This window comes from Dunckerocampus dactyliophorus, chromosome 7, assembly GCF_027744805.1.
Source record: "Dunckerocampus dactyliophorus isolate RoL2022-P2 chromosome 7, RoL_Ddac_1.1, whole genome shotgun sequence".
Classification (NCBI taxonomy): Eukaryota; Metazoa; Chordata; class Actinopteri; order Syngnathiformes; family Syngnathidae; genus Dunckerocampus; species Dunckerocampus dactyliophorus.
In genome coordinates this window covers 4,221,782-4,242,096 of record NC_072825.1, presented here as the reverse complement: position 1 = coordinate 4,242,096, position 20,315 = coordinate 4,221,782, and the positions used below count along the sequence as shown (strand labels likewise).

Here is a 20,315-nt window from a genome sequence, read left to right as displayed (position 1 = left end):
TCTCCAACAGCAGAAGCCATTACAGTAAAATAATGTGCGCGCTCAGCAACTGAAGTCTTGCAATGTCACCCGTTTTCACCTCAGTGTCGCGCTGCTATCGTGGCCCCGATCCACAGCCTTGATAGAAGAGCTGAAAATAGACAAGCTCATAGGATAAACTGGATGGAATATGACATTTTATCTTTGACTAAAAAATGACAAAAGGCTTGAAGTGTGAGGAGAAGAAAGGAGGACACCTAAAGTTAGAACTGTGCAGCATCAGGAAGTGATGAAAGGTGTCATTGCCACAAAGTATATGATGCACTACATCACTATTCCCTCTAGGATTGTATCCCCCAGCAAATCTGCAAGAGGAAAATCCATTGATGTGAAACGCAGGTCTGCAGTTCAGCCCAAAATCTTCACTACAATTTTTTTATTCTGGTCATCAGCACCATGAGTAACCATGCCGTCTCGATGGTGAAGGTCCAAATTGGCTGCAACCTCAGATCAGCTCATACATCGTGATACGAAACAGTCACTTATCCTATGATGTCCAGCCATTGAAAAATGTAGCATTTGAGGAGCCATAAATCAAATCCTTGTTTGTAACATATTTTTTGTGTCTGCCATTCTTTACTGTACCCCGACAGAACAAGGAAAAGTCCTCAAAGTTCTTCACAGCAGCGAGGGGGTCTTCATCATCTCTCAGTACGCAATGTTTCGTAACGAGGGACCTGTCCTCAACATGGCCATTGACCCCCAAAAGGTATGCAGAATATCGGTACAATGTCCCGTGGCTATACTCTATTTCCCTTATGGATTAGGGAATTAATAATTCATGTGCATCTAGAGATAGATGAGGTAATGCTATTACATTGTAGATTTTACAAACCTTTATTAGGTCACCTATATTACAGCCCAGAAACAGACAGCTCTTCCCATGATTGGCTCATACCATCTAGACATGGATGCTTCTCGTAAATGAGGTTGTCGTTATGCCCTAGGGACACTTGTACGTTGCCACGGCGATGGAGGTCCAGCGACTGCCACTGGCTGACTGCGGTCGCTATGGAAACACATGCAGAGAGTGCATCCTCTCCAGAGACCCATATTGTGGGTGGGACAAGACCAGGAGGAGGTGCATGGCCATCCCACCGGGATACAACGTCACATCTGGGTATGATAGCACACTAGATGGCGCTGCTGACTGACGATGAGACAGTCGATTTAGGAAGTCTAAAACACTTTTCTTTACAAAACCTTTAATGTTTCTCTCCTGAAAGAGGATAAGTTTGTACTTGGTACATTTTGACCTTGTTCAACATTGACTTGCAGCATTTAGAGTGCATTCTTCCGGAACAAGTGTATATCTATATGAAAAAGACACAGGGGAAGAATCACATCTGCATGTTTGTTTTCTATCTTAAGTACACTTGCAGTCTCCTAATTAATTTCTGAGAGTGTTTAACAGTCATTTATCCTGTGTTTTCTCCTAACAGGACACTCATTCAGAATCTGGACCAATCCAACTCGTCGGTTTGTGGGGAAGCTGCTGGTGAGCCCTTATCTGTTCTCTGCTGCTCTCTGTATCTTAATTAAAACAGCAGTCAGAAGATGATTATCACTTAATTGCAGAGTCCGAAAACCCACAGGCTGATATTTTCTCACATGGAGGCTTAACCCTGATTCAGAGCCCAGAAGCCAACTGCAACCTCCACTAAGAGTGAAAAGTATCACCCTTCTAATCTGATTTTAACATTACCTTAATTTCCTGACTGAATTCTTTAATAGTAACCAGTTCTAGTGTCACAAGCATCCCTATTGGTTATCTTACTGCATGTTTTGCAACTGTGCGGTGCATAGGCACCATAATATTTCTGCATATAGCTCCATTTTACATCTTAACACCACATTTTATTGATGTTGATTAGTCCTTATATAGTATAAGGATGCATTATGGTTGCTGTGATTAACAGAGACCATTCGTTTATGTGGCACTGACGCTTGCTTACTTAATGTCTATTATTCAACAGATTAATTTCATTATGCCTGTAAAGTCTGTTCACAGTAAGCAATTAATGACGTCTATGAATTTTAGACAATTGTTAATGCTACAGGGAAAGAGTGTTGTTTCTGTTTTTAGGTGATAAGTAATAATAAAAAAAGCAATTAGTTTATGTTCCCTAGGTGTTTAGCTGCCACTCATCCAAAAATGAGAAGGTTGAGTCACCATTTATAACACCTCTGCCGAAACACTGCATGTACCTCTAAAGGGAGGACGTGTTCGCCTTCAAAGGTTAAGATGAAGATTCCCGCTAACGTGACCTTTGAAATGTTTCAGTCGTCTCCTCAGAACAAGTTAGCAGACAGGACCCGAGTCAATCTCGTAAATGGCCATAGAAACTATAAAACTAGCAGGTATCTTTGACTGTCCTTCAACAGCCCTGAAGCAGCGCCGCACCTCCCCCAGAGAAGTGGTGGTGCAGTCCAACACCTCCGTCTTCCTGCCGTGTCCCGTGCGCTCCTTCCTCGCCACGTACCGCTGGGAGAAGGACAACTGTGTCAGGAACTACCCCTGCCTCTTCTCCGGTGACTTCTGCGTACTGGGACCAGTGGTGGACACGCCCCTAAAGGAGGGCATCTTCCGCTGCATGGCCACTGAGGATGGATTCAAGGTGGAAGTCATCTCCTTCAAGCTCGTGAACCACGGCGGGCTCCTAGCCGCCTCCCTTGCCTCCACCTTGGGTCTGTCACTCCTGCTTGCCATGGCCACTCTTTGGCTTCATTAACTGCAGCTAATGCTAAGGTTAACCACTTACCCTTAATGACAGGAAATAGGCTAGAGGTTTGGTTCACAGAGAATTCTTAGAAAAGTCTTAAAGTCAGCAAAATAACTAAATCAGTGTCAAACAAAGTAAAATTCCCTTGAATTTGGCTCTAAGAGCTTTAATCTGCAGTACAATGCATGAGGATCTTTGTGAACCTTCCCTCTCTAACTAAAAGCTAAGCATATCCTAAGGGTTGGGCAAAAAAAACCCCACCAATACCAGGCCGATTCTTTATGACCATTTCTTTAACTATTTTGACTAGATTGTGCTTCTTTGTGGATATGTCAGGCTTTAATACTGCTCTTACATCACTCCATCTCATTAGTCGTTTGAAAAAACACGTCTGGTATTGAGATTTTCAAAGCCTTAACACTTCTGGGACATCAACTCCTAAGCACAAGTTTGCAATCCATGCAGAATATTGCGCATTCAGTTGGACTTGACGCTAACATTAGCGCAGTGGGGTTGGGCAACATCGCTAGGAGGAAGTGAGAATTTTGACAGCAAGTAGGAGAATGAGCCAGAGCTCATTCCTGACCATCACTGTGTCTCAGCACGTCCTCCTCAGACAAGGCAGTTTCCTGCATCTCTTTAACATCAGACATTACACCTTGTTCACAGCTTTAGCTTTCTACATGCCGTCACCATCTGTCCTCCTTCTAAAGGTCAAACACGTCAACTGCAGCACCTTTAGAAAGTTAGCTGGACCAGAAAGCAGCAAATTAAGACTGCCCTTTTATCGACCTTGCTTAGAATCTTTGGTAAATGTCAGTTTGGGTCAGCACTGAGGCAAGAAAACCTGGTGTGGACCAAGCGCCATAACCATGCTGTTATAACTATTCTGCTTTATACTAGTAGAACGTCAGAGAACACAAAGAAAATAGCGTCCAACGCTGTGTAAGGTTGTGAACAAGGTGTCTCATTAGCAATTTCAGCCAAACCACACAGACATTACCGCACGGGCAGACAAAACAGTTACATTTCATTTTTTGCCAGGAGAGAAAAAGGCTTGTACTTAGATTTGTGATGTTCTGTATTCAATTGCTGCCAGTGCTGATTTCTACCATTGCTGCCTCTCTATGTGACGATTTGTCTTGATGGTTTGGATTTTTAACGCCATAGCTAGAATGTGATATGTACCCATGTTTTCTAACCAAGTCTCAAAGCTGTGATACAAACTAACTTTTCAGATCACGTTCAACAGTATTAACAACCGGCTGTCTCCCTTATTTTATATTTAGGTTCAAACTTAAACATAATCTATTCTGCATATTCATGAGAACATGCGTTGACCCGTGTAGCTGATTAGCATGTTCTCCAGAGCTCCGACATGATCATTCAGTATCATGACATAAATCTGGAAGTGTCAGGACGTCCACTGTGGCCCACATATCATTAATAGCTAATTAGGAGCCAGCTCATTGTGCTCCTATTAGATTTTACGAGCAGTGAGGATCTAAACGGCCAGTGTTGCTGGTTGCAGATCTGCTTGCTTTCTGCACGGCGACAACACAGACGACTGGATACAAATAACATGAAAAAACAAAAACAAAGCTGAGCCAACATCTTCCTTCCTTGCCTACAATGCATGCACACTACAGCAGCCAATAAACCATCATAGTGACCGCCATCTTGCCACCTGTGTCAACACTGGGGCTTGCCGCCTTCCTGCCTGTCAACTAACTTCATGTAGACGGTAGACTTTTTGATAAAACCTCCTTTATAGCTACAGAGCATCACAGCTCAGTTCCAGCATTTTCCAACCAGGAAGTACAGTCAAGTCATGACCTGCATGTTATTTAAATACAAACATCGCCGATACAAACATCAGGTTAGGTGAACAAGATTTTTCACACCAAGCGGCCTGCGTCACAACTATGGCAGGCGTAGTTCTGACTGCAAAATAGCATCCTCTGTCTTCTTTTCATCAGCCTAAAGTGGGTCTTCAAGCGGCCGCCTTATCGGGAATCCAATCGTTCACTGTCAGACCGCCATCTTTGTTCACAGCAAGCAGGCGTGTTGTCTTCAGGAAAACGTTAAGGCGGACGACGCCCCACACTGTTGTGTCGTTCTGAGGTCTTGAGTGCTGTACATGATGTGTGCCTGCCATTGTGTCCTGATAACTGTCATTTTAAAAGTCATAAGTCAAACTCTATTATACCCATAATATATTAATAATGTTATTATTTTTGAAGGTCATATATCTGGTGCAATAGATATTCATGTAACACATCCTTGACATGTGTTAACCACATGTGCAGTGGAAACCAATAAAAAAGGACAAAAAGACCTACTTTCTTTTACTGCTGTCCACATGAATTTACATTTCTATTAACATTTCAAATTGAGATGCTCTCTTAATTTCTTTTAACAAAGTTTTCATATATTTATTTTTTATAATTTACAAAGGCAATTGACAGTTGTTTTCCGATTAACATTACTAACATCTCATCTAGAGATGAAGATGGAGTGGAAGAAAATATGTAGACTGCGGTCATAAAATGGCCGCTGCCTTTTATGGCCCTGCCTGTCAATGCAAGCGTGTGTTATATCGCCACCTGCTGGCCGGAATTAGAACAATAAAGCAAAATTTTGTAAAGCCTTTCAGGTCATGTGACATAAGAGCTGAATATTTGCTCAACTCTTCCTGCCAAGAGAATTGACATTTCACAGACTACATATTATGTATGCTCATTACAGGGGGATGAGCGACGAACACTCTGAAAATCTTCCAGTATGTTCTATTTTTTATAACAACGTGGCTACGCTGAACAACTCCAGAAGATGCTGGAGCAAAAGGTCAAGGAAGGTCAAACATTTCTGTCAAATATCTCAGACAGACGAATATGTAGCCCTTTAGCACTGCCCGTTCAGTCCAAACCCAGCCTTTCAGTCCTTACCTCCACCCCATATTTGTTTTTTAGCAATAGAAAAATGTACCCTAAACCACTTCTGACAGCTTGTCTTTAAAACAATGTTTTACATCAAGTACAGCGTTAACAAGCGGCCGATGTGACGATGTTGCATGCTAACATTAAGCACTGATGCGTCTATGAATGTCACCAACTAATTAGCTGAGGTAATAAAACAGCAACACAAACAACATCTGCGCTGATGGACGTTTCGTTTATGGAACAAAATCTTGCTTCCATCATGCACTTGAGACAAAAGAGGCAACAGAGTAAGACAACCGGCCAGACAACCTGGAAGTCCAAGCAAGTGAGCAACCTCATGAGTCACTACAGGAAGGAGAAACAAAAACACAAGCAGTAGCTATGGAAAACTTCAAATTGCTTCAAATCTGAAAGTCAAAAGGGGGACTTGGTTGGATCTATTATCATGTGACTCAATTCAGTTTTTTCCCCTCCCATTTGGCCCAGTTTGGATATGCATCATGGCAGCGTAGAGACAAATAAAAGCGTGAAATTGGATACGCTCAGATCTAAAACTGGGGTTTGATCATAAGGGGACAAAAATGAACTAACAGCCCACCAAAAACAGACTTGTCGCACTTCGGAGTGTTACATTGCATCATTCAAGCACTATCAGCATTCATCCATCATCCCACAATCAAACCCTAAAATGACATCCTGTAGCTATAAGGAAACACGTTCATTTCAATCTACTTTCTTCTCAGTTCTGATGATTAAACACTGACAGAGACTGCTGATTGGTGTGTTAGAGGAAGAAGAAGGTTAATGAAGTTTATTGTGTTCAGTGTTTCCCACAAGTCTGCTGTTTAATATTGGTGTGTGGGTTCAGGGGAGGTGGAGTGTGTGCGCCTTATAATGCGCATGAACGATTAACAAAAACATTCATATTGTCTCCTGATCTCCATGTATGTGTGCACTGATTTGAAAAGATAATGTACATCTAATATTTCACAATGGTAGTTGCCACTGGAGTACACAGCATACCCCTCAGGCACGTTGTAAATAACAGTTAAAATTACGTGTTTGTGTTAGCGCTCAGACATGGTTACCCACATACAATGGTAGTTCATTGTTGTTGTGTGTTAACTTACTTGTTACGTGTTGTGCTGTTTTTGGTTCGCACCGTAAGACTGATGTTGTTAGATGACCGCCTGTTGTTTGCACGCACTGTGTTGTCAAGCAAGTTGTTGCAGCTGAAGTGCTTCTGACTATACAATAGGCCGATGCCATCGACTGGATGGAGCTGTAACTCCACGGCGTTCAGTGCAGATTATTATAATGTCATTGTGAGTGAGGGTGAGCAGATAGTGCCAACAATATATACATTTGTGGTGACCCACCACAGATTAATGAATGTATGGGAAACCTTGGTGTTTGTTAGAGACTCAGAACAGCTTTTTGAACTGAAAGAAAAAAATCCTCTCTCAAGTCTTCTCCAACATGTTAAAAGAAAAAGTTTTGGAGGCCGTTCCACATTCCTGAGCCACACATGCACACGCACACACACAGGAGGAGAGAGAAAGTCAACACATAAACGAGCAGGCTTGGTGAAGTGAAACAAACTGGTGTTACACACTGACCGACTGGGGTCAAACTTCTGACCACATAGAGGAAGAGGAGAGCCTTACCATGTTTCTGAGAAGGTGAGTTATTATTATTATTATTATTATTTCTCTTTCCAAATGCCACAAAGATGTCTTGTGTCCATTAACTGTGCAATGGTGCTGCTCATGTGATGGAGATTTAGATGAGGTAAGCACAACTGCTCACTGCAGCTTTTTACCTCCCCTGCATCCTACCAGCTTGCTTTACAATGTCCTGACAGAGCTGGGACGCTGAACTTGTGTTCCATCAAGCTGACAAAATACTTCAAACGAGATTGTAAAAAAAGATATAGCACTCTAACTAAGAGTCAAAACTAACAGGAAGCTTTCTGTTCTCAAGCGCTGCTTGGCCCAGGATAGCTTGTGACTCACTGCTGTTGCAACAACACATTCCCCAGTCAGGGTTGTTATTAACAAATGATAAACTCTTGTATCAGGCTCCAAAGGTCAACTAGAGAACCTTTAAGACTGGGGTGTCAAAATCGTTTTCATTGAGGGTCACATCACAGTTTTGGCTGCCCTCAGAGGGCCACTAGTAACTCTAAATATATATGAATATAAATATGAATATAACCTTATGATATTACAACACAACACAACACAATTAACCATGCATTTTTTTTTACTAACAAATTGATAACTTATTTTGAAAGGAGAAGTGAAGTGAGAATGTCAAGGTGACAAGCAGACATTCAAGTATATATTTTTGATAACAATACATGCTTGGGATATCTTGTTGCATGATCAAATAATATTAAAGTTTATATGAACTGCATGAAGCAAGTTTTTCTGTCAAAATGAAAGAACAAATAAATTTAGAACAAAAAAGGTGAAGTGCCAGTGTGGCCAACTTGGCGACTTTGTCGCTAAATCTGGTGACATGCCAAACCCTCTTGGCGACATATTTTCTTAAAAGCAACTACTAACAAATCTAGCGACTTTTTGTGGTGTCATTGGAGAGTTTTCTGGTATTTCGAGATTTCTACATATTGTTCTGGAGTTTGTGTTCTCATTGAGCACCAGCTGGTGCCCCCAAGAGGTCCGCAAAGCAGTCACAAGCGTTCGGTGTGCAGTCAGTCAGATTGTGCCGCGGGAGCTCACACACGAGTGCTTAATCTTTATCTTCTATTTACTACTCAGTACACTCAAGCCTCATTTGGACTGTGTCACTTACTTAATGGCCAATTTGAAATTAACAAACAAAGAATCAACGTGTTTTTACTCACTTTTTGTCTCTCTTACGAGGTTATGCTTTTTTCTTACAGCATCTGTTACATTATATGCTTATAATATTCAAATTAGCCGATGACATCAGCTAGCGACTTCTACGACAGCCAATAGCTACTTTTCTTACTGAAGAGTTGGCGCCAGTGTGCATTATTCACACACATTATTGCCAGGCTTTCGCGGGCCCTATAAAATGATGTGGCGGGCCACATCTGGCCTACAGTCCTTATGTTTGACACCTGCTTTAAGAGGTTTAGAAGGACATCACTGACAAGCAAATTAGTAATGCTGATGAATTGCTGATGTTTGAAGTTTGGTTTGCTGTGAGACAACTTCAATCAAAAACAAATAGCAAATACGACTACAGCCTATTATTTGTTAAAAAATATGCATATTAAAAAGGAAATTTTACATATTTTTTGCCCAAATAAAGCATTTTAAAGCATAAAAATGGCTAAATTACAAATATAAAGCTTTCAGAAGATACAGTCAAAAACGCTGTGAATTACAGTCAAGAAAAAAATGATTAGACCACCCTTGTTTCTTCAGTTTCTTGTTCATTTGAATGCCTGATACAACTAAAGGTACCTTTGTTTGGACAAATATAACAATGACAAAACAATTGCTCATAATAGTTACATTATTTGGCAGTACAATGCTATAGCTATTCATGTAAGAACTTAAGTGATTTTGGTTATTATCAAGAAAACCATGGAAGTTGCTAGATATCAGCTCTTAAATTCAACTCTTATGAGCTATATTCGTTATCATCATTATATTTGTCCAAACAAATGTACCTTTAGTTGTACCAGCCATTAAAATGGATCAATAAACTGAAGAAACAAGGGTGGTCTAATCATTTTTTCCATGACTGTATATGTAGTATGGGAATCATAGGTAGTATTCTACACTGGTCACTAGGTGTCAGTAATGTTACTGTAATGTTCGGTGGGACACATAAGCACCAGACTTGATTGCCGGAACAACAGGCTTTTATTTGAAGGATCTCACAACAGGCACAATAATCTCTAATAAAAATCCCTAATAAAAACAAGGGCTACTGTTGCTGCAAAAACCCATGCCAAGCTAAAACTCAACTGTAAACCCCCGACATCACTTCCTGTCCACCCGCCAATCAGCCACGGCTATAAAAAATAGTTATTGTTTGGTTATTTAAATTGTTTTGTGTTGACTGCTGTTATAGTTTTTTACTATATTATTTATTCCCTCAATTACATGATTTTTATTTTGCGGTAAAGATACTTGGATTGTATTTTAATTTGTTTGTACTGTAACAGCAGTAAAGGCAATGCCATTAGATTTCCTTGAGTGTACAGGTATGTACTGTATGTGAGTGTATGTAAATCGCAGATTGAGGGGGGGGTGACATATGAAATATTACCTATGGCGCAACATTGGGCAGAGCCGGCTCTGATTGTGCACTTCACAGTGTTGCCATGTAAATGGAGTGAGGTTTCCCCGGATAATGAAGTTAGCCATAATTTTGTTTTCATGTGCTGCACTGACTGCCATGCTCACGTTTGGCGATGAGAACCATGACTTGTCTTTTTGAATGCAAGGATGTTTTGCTCTGCGCCTCAGTGTTGGCTGTCTTCCTGCTATTTTTCTTCTGTTTGAACAAGACGGCTGACGTTTCATATGAAGGTCCTTGTTGGAATGTATTTTCATTTTGAACAAATATTTCATTGTTACTCTTCAGTAACTTCCTCCATCAGAAACAATTACGCTATTTGTGCATTTACCATTTAGGATTCCAGGTACAGTATAGCATTGAGTGTATGGACGAAAACCCTTTGCAGTCAATGAAGCCCATAGACATCATCAAATTCTGTGTTTAAACATGATGATTATAGATTTAAAATTATCATGGGACCTGGGTTTTTGTTCTTTTGTTCCAAAAGGTCAGAGGAAAACCAAAACATACAAAAACTGGAGCAATTTTTCCGATTGAAATTGATGTAAATCAAATAAATCAGATTTCAGACATCCAAAAATATGAACAAAAAATACATTTTAGAGAGAATAATTACAGTTTTACATGCAAACAATTCAAAATAATTATAAATGGCAAATCAATTGGTAAATGAACATTTAACATCATTTTGACATTTACTGAAGGCTCTTGTTGGGGAAGACGGTGAGGAACGGGGAGGGAGGAGTGGACGCCATCTTCATACTTTGTGATGAGTTTCTGTCTTGAATTAACTCATGTTTGTTTATCATATTGTTGCCACTCGCAAATTCTTTGGCCCCATGCCGGGTTATTTAGCAGTCGCAGCCAATAAAATATTCACAGACAGTGAGTCAACGTGCTTTGTTTAGCCACTTGATTCAGTGTGGGGCAAACCGACTAGTTCGTTACGTGCAAAACCAAGGTTCGAGCGTATGTCACTTGAGCCACTAAAAATGAAATGGAGATTTTCTACATATGTGCCTGTTGCTTTAATTCCTGAATGTTAAATGCCATATTTTTGTGAAACCTCTTACGTTAAAGCTTAAATTCTGTACTTCAATCAAATGCTGATTTATTTTATAATTGATTTATTTCAAATCCATTGTGGTGGTGCTGTGCAATAACATTGACAGCAAAGTGGTTGAATTTACAGTACCAGTCAAATGTTTGAATGTACTGCTATGAATAAGGGGTCTCCGGGCTGCGTGTACATCAATTTGTGACGTGAGGAAAAACAGTCAGGAAGCTTGAAATTTATGACTCCAGCATCCAGCTATGATGCACGTGAGTGTATTGACGGGAAACAAACACAACGGCCCACATGACCCAGTTTTTACAAGCTGACGGTCGGTTGATTGAAGCACTGTGTCAATGTGTCACTCAGATAAAGCACGGCCGTGCCCATCTACTGATTCGCAATGTGAATCACAGCGTAGGAAGGTGTAGACGTATGGAAACTCCCTAATACAGACTCAGTTTTCATGCTACTGCTGCAGCTATGCAGGTTCATTACCAAACCAAACCAGTGCAAGGACACCAAATGTAAATGTTTGGGGCACTTACTGTATACTTTCAGATCACAACCAACCAAAACATCACTATACTTGTTGCTGCATGGCTCCATGCAACACTTTAGATTTGCATTTCAGCACCTTGCTTTTCTTTCCTTATGATGTGATGAATACTCAGCTTAATATTGTGCTTGTAGGTGATGTGCCCACAGACATGACAATATATAGCAGTTCATTTAACATCACGTACAGTATTTACTTTTAAACTGGCTAACGAGGGAAGTTAACGGGACTGTATGCAACTGGCTCGAGATTACATTTTTTTTCCAACCAAAAAACATACCACCACCACCACCGGCTAGCATATGTTACTTGTAGTGGTTTAAAAAGACGATTGTGAAAAAAAGTCGATATTCTTAAAGATTATGAGTTAAACTGCATGATAATTGTTGTAAATTTTTATTTGGCTGCTAACGTGATTAGCTAAACTATGTGAAATTGCCATCATTAGCTGACAACGAGCGGGCGTGTGTTACGCGGGGTGTACTTTACATACTCCAAGCAGGAAGAGGGTGGGATGTAATGCTTACACAGCAAGTTCAAATGGTGGCACTCTATTCAGCCGAGGAACCCGTTTCATTCAATCCCTTTAGCTACGAGTGGATACAGTATGACAGTTAAAAGTTTGCCAACTACAATATATCAAATATTCCTAGACTGGCTAGCTGCACATAAAAACCATCTCGGAAAAGCACAAAAAAATGATTAATCAAATAAGATAGTTGGCGATTAATTGGATAATTAATCAATTAATCATCAACTCATCGATTTAGAATTGTTGCAGCTCTAAACTGAACAAATGCTTTCACACTATATTAACATACTAATTTGAATCAGCCATCTCTGGCCGAGGAAATAAAAGCAAGCAGAATGGAGGTGAATGCAGCTAAGTAATAAATAAGCAGCAAGGAGGTTACCATGGCAACTAAAGGTGAAGGAGTGTGGTGGGAAAAAGAAAAAAAGAAAGTGGTCCATAGCAAACACACACTAATCAGCTACGCTTAATGCTTTTATCCAATGATTGCCTAAATCACACAGTAGATGTGCAGAAAAAAAATCAATTAAATTTACAGCTTGTCTGTGGCCAGCTGATACTTAACTACAACGCCTTTCAACTTTTATTGATTTTCATCCGGTGACAGGAACAACCAACACAACCACCGTGCCCATTGTTCCCTGCCAGCGCCACAGCAAACATTGAGACAAGGAGGACAAATCTAACACTTACTCGGGTACTTAGGGAGTAAGGACGAGTAAAGAAGAAACAAGTAAGGGCATTAAAAGCAAAGAATGAAGACACGTCAGTTTACTTCATTTATATATATATTTTTTAAAGATCTAATATTCTGACATGAGATAGGTTGTCAACATGCTAAGAGGCAGAGTTCCACCACACACACACACACACACACACACACACACAAGTGAGACGTGTGAATGAAGTGCAGAAGCTGTAAAACTTCTGCACGTGACTTTCGTCAGCGTGCAGACAAGCAATATAAATAAAGTATGAGGAAACATCTGACAGAGTGTGTTTATATCCAGGAGCTGAAAAGCACAGGGTAAGGACTCTGCATGCATTTGTCAGTGAAACTCTCTCTTTCATATACAAGTACATTTTCCATAAGAATTGGTAATATATAATCATGCTTTTTGTTCTGCCTTGTATGCCTGACTTCTACATTTGTATTGTAATGTATCAGTAAGAATGCTGTGCGATATGGACAAAAATATACAGTATATCCCGATACAGTCGTCCCTCGCCACTTAACATTTCCAATTTCACGGCTTCACTCTATGACGGTTTTCCAAAATGAATGAATGAATTATCACTGATTTGTTCACGAATATATAAGGCATTCAGAAGATGCATTTTAAGATGTGACATGTAGTATTGTGCACTGGTCACTCGGTGTCAGTAATGTTACTGTAGCAACGGGTGTATTGTGTTGTTCTGACCTGTTTAGAGTGTGGGCTATGGAGGGCAGTACAATTCTGCATACTGGGTTAAGAGCTAGCTCTTAGGAAATAAGTCTGTAGAAGAGGAGAACTGGAAAGTGTTTTGAGCATCTGCCTGTAAGACATAGTGATTTATGTCTATTTCCAATAAAAAGACTAAGACCAATTTACAGCCATTGATGATTATGACGCGGTATCATTCAGCCGCCATGACCAGGAAAAAACAAGGAACTCTCCCAATGCTAACGTATGAGTCTCTGCTATGTCTTATTTGTCTAATATGCTTTTTCTTGTCATTATGTGCACTATATCGGGTAATACCAGTGTAAAGGTGATTATAGTGGTGATATTTCACGTGTAGACGTTTCTAATAATGTTAAAAACTGTATTTAGAAGGTTGCAAACAGGTTTTCTATGTTCTTAACTGCGAAAAGATTCCCTTTAACAATTTTATTATATCGTACAGTCCTCATTTTTATTGCACAGCATGAGTCAGTGTGTTACTGTACGTAAGAATCAATAAAGAAAATGCAAACACGTTATACTCATTTGATTGAACATAAGCATGAATGTTTTGAATATTGTTATGTATGTGAAACAGCGCTCATCCCACTTAAACCAAGGTCACAGTAAAACAAATATCTAGTGTAAAAAAATAATTGTTTTTGCTGTTGGATGAGCTGAGTGAATGAAAAGACAATGAAAAAAAACTAACAAAAAGAAAAAGAAAATGAAAGTGAAAGGAAGAAAGCCAAAAGAACTACAAAGTTTACCGACTCCAAAAGAGAAAAGAAAGTATAATTAATGCGTATGTTTGTTTAAACCGTTTCATTCTGATAAACATCGATACGACAAACAAGATGCTCCGTGTCGCAATATTTATAACTATATCTGAGAACCTAATCAGATTTTTGTGCAAAAGAAAAAATAAACCACAATGCTGTCCATCCACTAAATGCTGGGGAATCCTGGTGATTCCTTTCCTACATTTTGTTCCAAAGTCTTGATAATATGTTTTTGCTTTACAGGTGTGTCGCAATGTTTTGGACCTTCATCATTCTCAGTGTGGTCTTCATTGGAGGTCGCACATCGCCAACCTCGAGTCCATCTGCCCCAACTGGCGCCAGCAGCGAGGAAGAACCGTGCCACATTTTCAACTCAGGCCGCTCGGCAGACTGCTTGGGGAGGCAGCTGGAGAGCATCCCGTGGAGCCACTTTCCGTCCACGCTGGAGAACATCGATCTATCCTACAATAAACTCCAAGCTATCCGTTCGGACAACTTCCTCCACCTCCCTCACCTGCGCGTCCTTCAGCTGCAGTACAACAACATCTCGCACATTGACAGTGATGCCTTCAGAAACAACAGCTTGCTGGAACATCTGGACATCTTCAACAACTCCTTACAGGAAATTCCTGCCACGGTGCTGACGTCTCTGTTGAATTTAAAGTATCTGTACATGTCCAACAACCTCTACAAACGTGCGACACTAGCTGAGGGCTTCTCCAGGCTGGTCAAATTGCAGGTTCTGTCCATGGGTGGGCCTCTGGTGGAGGGTCTGAAGAGAGAGGATTTTCAGCCGCTGAAGAAAATCAAGTTACAAAGCTTCGCAATAAAGTGTTCTTCCAACTTAAGCTACTACGAGCCCGGAAGTCTCCGCATTATTCAAACTCTGCAGATGGGTTTCGACATGGCCATAGACCAACGGCCCGGTGCCCTTGTTGACATGCTGCACGACCTTTCCAACAAGACCTTCAGTGCAATCCAGTTCCGCAACCTCTTTGAGTTCATGTACTACATGGGAGACGAGGACATCTTCCAGGGTCTAAATAACATTAGAGCCTATCAGATCATCTTCCACAGAGGAAAGTTCAATGAGAACCTCCTTAGGATGGCGTTGATCAACCTACAGGCCGCCACCATCAACAGGGTCAGGTTGCAGTACATCGACTTTGCACGATCGCCAACCTTTATTGACAGCGGGGTCAAATCACGCATCACAGACCTGAAGCTGGACAAGCTGGATCTCTGGTAAGGAGTCTTTTTATTCATCACGGTTTTCATGATGCACTCTTTGATGTAGGTTTAGAATTAAGTTCCTCCTTCTGTTGATACCCAAATATATCAAAATAATATCAAATGTGGAAAAACCATGGAGACAGTATGATAAAGACCAGGATTATAGCCTTAAAAAAGGAAATCATTTACTGTATCTTGCACATTTAATGATTTATGCTGGTTTTCCATTGAGACATTTAGAGATGTAATATTTGTGAAAAGAAATGAACCTCAGTGGTGTCTTTCAGGTACATCAGCAATCCCGATATACTGCGTTTTGACTGGCGCTTCACCTGGTTCAATAAGATCAAGCAGCTGTCTATTCAGTACGTTTACTTCAACTCGGTACCTTGCGACGCCTGGGTGGAGATGGCAGGTGTGGAGTTCCTAGATGTCTCAAACAACCGTCTCCTGAACGACTACATCTTTAACCAGCGCTGCGACTACAAGGGCGCCATGCCAAACCTTCACACCTTCAACCTGAGCACCAATGAGCTGACCAGCTTAAGAGACTTGTCATTGCTCACTAGACAGTTCCAGCATCTGCAAGTGTTGGATTTAAGCCACAACATGCTGGGTTCTGTCGAAAGCAGCCGAGGCTGCGTTTGGCAAAAAAACATCACCAGGATCATCGCTCACCACAATCAGTTCACGACTGAAGCCCTCTCTTGTCTACCCACCACAGTGGACTTCTTGGACCTGTCTTCTTGCAACCTGGACCAGCTGGACGTGGCATACTTCGAGAAGGCCACCAACCTGAAAGTGCTGCTGCTGAGTGACAACAAAATCAAGTTCATTCCATCCATGTGGGAGAGTCCATCACTGCAGAGGCTGGCTTTGGACGGCAATTCGTTCGGTCTCATTAGCAAAGAATCTTTCCAGCATATGCCTGGACTTTCTCACCTGAGGGCCGGGAACAATCCTTACCACTGCACCTGTGAGCTACACGCCTTCATTGAAGACACCAAGCAAAAAGGTCAGGTCAACCTGACAGACTGGCCATGGAACTACAAGTGTTACCACCCAGAGCAGTTTCTAAACACAGTCATATCTCGATACTTCCCGAGTGAGGTGTCGTGTGATGTCAGATTGGTGATCATCATCTGTGTAGCGACCACCACGGCCGTCATCCTGATTCTGATGCTCGTTTGTTACATTTTCGACCTCCCATGGTACACCAAGGCCACCTATCAGATCATCAGGGCTAAATACAGAACTCACAAGGAGAGAGCCGCAGGACAGCCTGGACCTTTCAACTATCACGCCTTCATTTCATACAGCCACTGGGATGCTGACTGGGTGAGAGAGCAGCTGCTGCCGTGTTTGGAGAACAAAAGGAACCCGTACCGACTGTGTATACATGAGAGGGACTTCATGCCAGGACGGTGGATCATCGACAACATCATCGAGAACATCGAGAACAGCCACAAGGTAACGCCAGTGTTGTTTGGCAGTCTAAGAATACTCTAAATGTGGTGCTCATCGGTCATAAGCAAACTCACAGAGACAAATAAGTCAAAGTATCTGATGTGGCCACACTGATTAGTCTCCCAGTGTAAGGGTCCTTACAAGAGCTGATGCTACAGATGAGCTTTTGTCACAATTTTGAAAAATGGTCTGTGTCGTTTGTCCCCAAAGGTCGGGGTGGATAAAAACACTGAAAGTATGCTGACTATACAAATAAGGACTGTGAAGCTGGCACAGTGGATAGTTTTTCTGCTTGTCAATGACATTATCAGTGTAGCCTTATCGCCACCTAGTGGGCAGTTTCATTAAGCCGCCTTTGTCAGCAGCATCACTTTTTACAGACGTTATCAGTCACTGATATGAATAATGGTTATTGTGGTTGTTTCCCTGTTCAGGTAATATTTGTCCTTTCGCGGCATTTTGTCAACAGCGAGTGGTGCAACTATGAGCTGTACTTCGCTCAGCAGCGTGCAATGGGGAAGACATTCAGCGATGTCATCCTGGTGGTGAAGGAGCCCATCGACCCCCGCTCCTTGCCCAGCAAGTACTGCAAGTTAAAAAAGATGCTGAGTACCAAGACATACCTGGAGTGGCCTCAGCAGGTCAACCAGCAGGCCTTCTTCTGGGCCCAGCTGAGGAGCGTCCTAGGCAAGCCCACGCCCGCCCAACAAGGGAGGCACAGTATCCACAGCAGGAACCCGTCCGTGGGGGGCCGTTCTCTGACTGGGTACCCTAAGGAGGACAGGAGGCCAAATCCTACTGGAGAAGCAGAGAACATTAATGATGACGTGTTCAATGGAAGACAAATCCCTGTGGTGGCTTGAAGCCTGAACCTGCGTAACCTAAAGACCGCCTCATCACAAAAGATCTGACGAGAACACGATCCCTCACAGCTGAAAGGCCTCCACTCCCACGTTGCACTCTGTTTAAGCAGCAAGGTGACAGCTGCCACATTTTGTAGTCTTTCCACACTTCATTTTATCTGCTTGGTTTAAATTGCTCAGCCTTGTTCACAATGATTTATAAAAATGATTTCCTTCTCAAGCACGCTAGTTGAACATTCGTGAAGTGCATGAAAAATGTCAGACTGCAGTGTTAAGAAGTATTATGTACAGTAGAGAATCACGCATCCTCTAAAGACATATTTACACGTAATTTATCATCACAGTCATCGTCAATTCATTTATTATTCATAAAATCCTGGACATTTGTTATTTTTATATTTTACAGTCTTCTTGAATAAAAACGGAAAGTGTTATTAAATAACATGGTCAATGTTTGTGTTTGAGACTGTAGTAACTGCACGCACCGCAGACTTGGTCTTAAATACCAAAGGCAATGATGGCTACATTTAAGTCCATTCCCACAACATCACGCACACATCCATCCATCCATTTTCTATGCCGCTTTTCCGCACTAGGGTCGCGGGGGTATGCTAGAGCCTATCCAAGCTGACTTTGGGCGAGAGGTGGGGTACACCCTGGACTGGTCACCAGCCAATCGCTGAGCACATATATACCAACAATCAGTCAACCTCACATTCATACCTATGGACAAATTACAGTACATACTAATCCAATAAAATGCAATACAACAGCATAAATTCAAGCCAAGTAAGGTCCAGTCAAAATATTAGAAACCGTTCTCAACATGATTCAGCACAGTCGTAAACTACTTTAAACTAACAATACATGATGGACTGAACGTGTCCATAGTGCACGTTCACAGATGTCCACGTCCATCCATTTTCAGCTACACCATCGGAGATTCGTCACTTTTTGACTTGTGCCTAATAAATGATGACTTAAATTAATAATTGAATTACGACATGGTTGACATGTCCTAGTTGTCTTCAAATATATTAAACCCGAGAGTGGAGATTAATCTTAATGTCTACTTTTCAAGAAGTGCTGGGTGAACATTAAAAGTCGTTGCTAGCATTGTTAGCTTATCTTAGTTTAGCGAAGCTTATGGCTTATCAATACTAATCAATACTACAAATACGTGCTACTCAAAGTACTAACATGACCTAGCTTAATACCATTTTAAGTTTGCTGCCATATTTTTACGTTAGTGAGGATAAAAAGAGTGTTGGCCCATCTGGAAGCTCACCTGTGCAACAGTGCTGTTACTGCTGCTGTTACCACTAGTGACCATAGGGGGCGCCGGCGTCACTCAGCTCTATGATCGCTCAGGTGAAAGGGTCTCGCCCGATGAGATGAAAGCTGCAGACACTTTCACCTCTTAGCTTCCTGGTCAGGTAAGTTAATACCCTGTCTTTGGTTTGTGTTGTGACTTTAAAATAGGATGTCAAACTAGCGGTAAGAAATTAAACTAAGTACAAAACAGTGTATTCTTGGAGGATAGTGCACGATTGAGCTTTAAGTGACCTTTATATGGCTTGACTTTTTTTGTTTTGTACATTCAAAGCATTTAAATCACCTTTACGAGTTGATTGAGCGCAACCAATGAAGTGTGCTTTGTGACTTTACATCAGAAGAATATACTAGACTAATACTCCGCTCACGGTCCACCTTCATGAAATATGAAGTTCAAAGTGGATTTAAATGTTTGGGGGGAGACTTTGCTGTCCTGCACATTGTCATGAGGAGGTGAAATGAATCCACACCCCCTCCCCCCCACAATGCAGCTTCTCAGGTGTCCCACAGGTGAAACTCGCCACTCTCATTGAGCTCAGCTGCAGAGAACATGCTCTTTCATTTATGTGCAGCTTGAAGGTAGCAGTGAATCCTCATCATCATCCTCCTTGCCTTGCTGAATATTGGCGTCCTTCTGTGTGCTGCAGGCACTGAGTGTGGCAATAAAATGAGCCCCCAGCTGGAGAAGGCCATCGAGGGCCTCATCACCGTGTTCCACTCATACTCATCCAAAGAGGGCGACAAGTACAAGCTGAGCAAAGCCGAGCTGAAGACTCTGCTGCAGGAGGAGCTCACTGACTTTATGGCCGTGAGTATCGGGTCCAGCAGACCTCACTGAATGAGACCACATGGACCACCCTTCATCACCCACATTGTTCTGTTGTCGTCTTGGCTTCAGGGCAACAACGACGCAGCCGCCATTGACAAGATCATGACTGACCTGGACGAAAACGGGGACCATCAACTGGACTTCCAGGAGTTTGTGGTTCTGGTGGCTGCACTGACGGTCGCCTGCAATGACTTCTTCGAAGGCTGCTGCAAGAACAAACGCTAG

At 41.7% G+C, this 20,315-nt stretch overlaps 3 protein-coding genes and 1 long non-coding RNA gene across 6 annotated transcripts in view; 3 read left to right on the top strand and 1 right to left on the bottom strand.

Annotated features, from left to right (window-relative positions):
• si:ch211-113g11.6 (uncharacterized protein LOC559008 homolog) overlaps positions 1 to 5,104 on the top strand; it is a 17,065-nt gene extending 11,961 nt beyond the window's left edge. Inside the window, exons 11-14 of the mRNA XM_054780748.1 lie at positions 633 to 748; positions 987 to 1,159; positions 1,482 to 1,537; positions 2,425 to 5,104. Of these exons, the coding sequence (XP_054636723.1) occupies positions 633 to 748; positions 987 to 1,159; positions 1,482 to 1,537; positions 2,425 to 2,771 (692 nt within the window). The 3' untranslated portion in view covers positions 2,772 to 5,104. The remainder of the gene's footprint in view (positions 1 to 632; positions 749 to 986; positions 1,160 to 1,481; positions 1,538 to 2,424) is intronic.
• LOC129184642 (uncharacterized) overlaps positions 1 to 19,271 on the bottom strand; it is a 25,117-nt gene extending 5,846 nt beyond the window's left edge. The window contains exons 1-2 of the long non-coding RNA XR_008571927.1: positions 19,215 to 19,271; positions 17,687 to 17,861 (exon numbers count right to left, since the gene is read on the bottom strand). This is a non-coding gene — a long non-coding RNA (uncharacterized LOC129184642). The remainder of the gene's footprint in view (positions 1 to 17,686; positions 17,862 to 19,214) is intronic.
• On the top strand, positions 7,180 to 20,079 carry tlr18 (toll-like receptor 18). Of its 3 annotated transcripts, none has more exons than XM_054780746.1 (4): positions 7,180 to 7,386; positions 14,607 to 15,608; positions 15,884 to 17,066; positions 19,909 to 20,079. In XM_054780746.1, the coding sequence occupies exons 1-4, from the start codon at positions 7,373 to 7,375 to the stop codon at positions 19,930 to 19,932; spliced, it is 2,223 nt and encodes a 740-aa protein (XP_054636721.1). In that variant the 5' UTR covers positions 7,180 to 7,372; the 3' UTR covers positions 19,933 to 20,079. The 3 variants fall into 3 exon arrangements, with proteins under 3 accessions (XP_054636721.1, XP_054636719.1, XP_054636722.1); XM_054780744.1 differs by lacking the exon at positions 19,909 to 20,079 and adding an exon at positions 17,498 to 18,539; XM_054780747.1 differs by lacking the exon at positions 19,909 to 20,079 and adding an exon at positions 17,533 to 17,683.
• Positions 19,954 to 20,315, top strand: s100a1 (S100 calcium binding protein A1). The gene has a single exon (XM_054782060.1). It carries the CDS (start codon positions 20,100 to 20,102, stop codon positions 20,313 to 20,315), a length of 216 nt encoding a protein of 71 aa, XP_054638035.1. The 5' UTR covers positions 19,954 to 20,099.

What these genes read in the sequence shown, in the direction of transcription:
- tlr18 (XM_054780744.1), top strand. An exon ending in CTGGACAAGCTGGATCTCTG is followed by an intron (nt 15,609 to 15,883) that starts GTAAGGAGTCTT and finishes GGTGTCTTTCAG; the next exon opens with GTACATCAGCAATCCCGATA. An exon ending in ACATCGAGAACAGCCACAAG is followed by an intron (nt 17,067 to 17,497) that starts GTAACGCCAGTG and finishes TTCCCTGTTCAG; the next exon opens with GTAATATTTGTCCTTTCGCG.
- s100a1 (XM_054782060.1), top strand. Translation starts at nt 20,100, where the DNA reads ATGAGACCACATGGACCACCCTTCATCACCCACATTGTTCTGTTGTCG.